Genomic DNA, 2,394 nt, shown 5'->3' on the forward strand with positions numbered 1-2,394 from the left:
TTGACGTCCCGCCGGCGGTGGCTCTCGCTGGTGTCAGGGAGTAGCTCTTGGCAGGTCGCCTCGCCGCGGGGAAGGCAAGGGGGCGGCCGCGGGGGCTCCCCTCATCTCTTCACGGCAGAGGGCGGCCGCGGGGGTTCTCCTCTGAGGGCGAGGGGTGGCCGACAGGCGCTCTGCTCCTCGCAGCAGCCTCTTGACAGCCACAAGGCCAAGAGGGGGAGCCGGCCGTGGTCAAGAGGGGGAGCCGGCCGTGGCTGGCAGGCTGCGGGACCCTCCTGGGCACCGTCTGTTACTGTCAGTATTTTGTTATTTCCTAGTGTAATTTTGTGGGTGTTGGAACAAAACGTCTTGATTTTGTACAAATCAATCGCATTGATCTGGCAGACGTGTCTTTGCTTTGCCCCATTTCAGCAGGCTGACTGAGAGAGATGGCGGGGGGCAATCACAGAAAGATGGTCCCTGCTTTTTCCAGAGAGCGAAGTTGTCAGCAGGATGGAAAATTAGCATGGTCACTGCAACATCCACTGTTCTAATATGTCTTTGTTAAAGCAAAATCTTGGGCGTTGTGCTCCTCCCAGACAAGGGCTGGGAAATTGTAATACGGCTTGTGGTGGCAAGCAGCCCTGAAATGCTGTATCAGATGAATGTTAGAGGCATTCTTCTAGCCATCAAGTAGTGTCGGGCTGTCACAGACACAAAGCTTGTGAAGAGCTGTTCTTCCTTCTACTTTCTTCCAATCTTCTGTTGCACCTCAAGTCATTTATCCCACCAGCAGTACAAAGCAGCAGAATATCACCACTTCCACTCCTGCACAGATGCATTATCAGGACAGCTATCAGCTATCACATCCGTATTTAGCAAAACCCCAGGTGTAGCCCGTATCTGCCAAAAGGCCCAAAACCGCATCGTAAGTATGAATGACAGACTTCAGAAATGAGGAAGACCTGTGAGAGAGTCCCAGAGTCAAAAATGGCATTTAGCCTGAACTTTCTGCTGCTTCTGCTTACACCTCTTCCCTTAACTGCGTAAAATATATTTCCGTCCTTACTGCTTACTCTATTCAAACATTTCTTCACTGTTCCCATGTCCCCTTCTTACTTCATATGTGATGCTATACATGACTGTCCATATGCCTATGTCCATACGTGACTTTGTCAGTGCACAGGTTCTTAGCATAACTCGCTGAGGCAGTTCAGCTTCTGGTTTCAATGGCTTTGTTTTGAGGTTACGGTAAAATCGCATTTGACCCTCTGACTTCTCTGTGACTTTTGGCTGACCCAAGTACTTCAGAATTTGGCTGATGAGGATCAGTATTTCTACGGTATAATAAAACCTCCCAACTACTAATTGTTGTGTTGAATCTTTTGTGAGCAAAATCCAATGTGCCATTGTCTTTTTGGTAATGTGGAGCTAAATGTAATTTGTTGCTTAAGAGCAGGATTCTCCTTTGCTATGATGTCAGAATACCCCTCAGTGACGCTAATGAATTCTAGCCACCATCAACACAGGGATTAACTGAGTGAGGGGTCTGGTCCAGGGACCAGCTAGTTTCCACCCTGGGGCAACAACCATTTGTAGTCCCTTCCTGTCCCTTCTGAGGGCCAGGCACTGATTTAATTAGCTTTACCTAAAACTGATGATGATTTTAAGAGCTTTTTCAGTAAACAGAAGTTCTCCCTGGACCTAGTAACCTTTTCTGGCTCACAAAACCATCCCCTACTTGTTCTTTCAAAGCCAGTGAAAGACTGTTGTGTGGTGTTACCAGCTTTGTATAAAACTAAGCTTATGTTTGCAGTAGTAAAGAAAGAAAAGTAGATAGGCCAGTGCTCCTAAGTAAACGCATAATGTTTAAAGCACGCACGAGAACAGGTACATCATCCAGTGCCAATAGGTGAGCAAACATATCTACTCTATAATTAATAGAAATAAGGGATTTATTTAATAAGTAACATAAAATAAATATAAAATATTTTCCTCTGACAGGGGACAGACAGTGCTCTTTATTAAACTCAGATTGTTTTAAAAAGGTTCTATATGTGAAATCATTAGCAATTAAAGTAATTTATAGGATGGAAAGATTAATCCTGGCAAGCAAAGAGAAATTGTGTTGTTTGAACTGTTCACTCATGCAGCAATAAAACAGACAAATCCTTTTGCTTTATAGAAATATTTTTCTATACTTGGAGGTTGGTGCTGTGCCTGTTTACAAAGTCCACACCTCGAATACTGTGTTCAGTTTTGGGGCCCTCACTACAAGAAGGACGTTGAGGTGCTGGAGCGTGTCCAGAGAAGGGCAACGAAGCTGGTGAGGGGTCTGGAGAACAAGTCTTATGAGGAGCGGCTGAGGGAACTGGGGTTGTTTAGCCTGGAGAAAAGGAGGCTGAGGGGAGACCTCAT

The 2,394-nt window shown here is 45.9% G+C and overlaps 1 protein-coding gene across 1 annotated transcript in view; it reads right to left on the reverse strand.

Moving 5' to 3' along the window:
- The window catches only part of RFX6 (regulatory factor X6), a 40,102-nt gene extending 39,020 nt beyond the window's left edge, over positions 1–1,082 (reverse strand). The window contains exon 1 of the mRNA XM_019474603.1: positions 1,053–1,082. Coding sequence (XP_019330148.1) covers positions 1,053–1,082 — 30 coding nt within the window. The remainder of the gene's footprint in view (positions 1–1,052) is intronic.
- Between the last annotated feature and the right edge of the window lie 1,312 nt (positions 1,083–2,394).

The sequence above is a fragment of the Aptenodytes forsteri genome, unplaced genomic scaffold (genome assembly GCF_000699145.1).
Source record: "Aptenodytes forsteri isolate BGI_AS27 unplaced genomic scaffold, ASM69914v1 Scaffold217, whole genome shotgun sequence".
In the NCBI taxonomy this organism is placed as follows: domain Eukaryota; kingdom Metazoa; phylum Chordata; class Aves; order Sphenisciformes; family Spheniscidae; genus Aptenodytes; species Aptenodytes forsteri.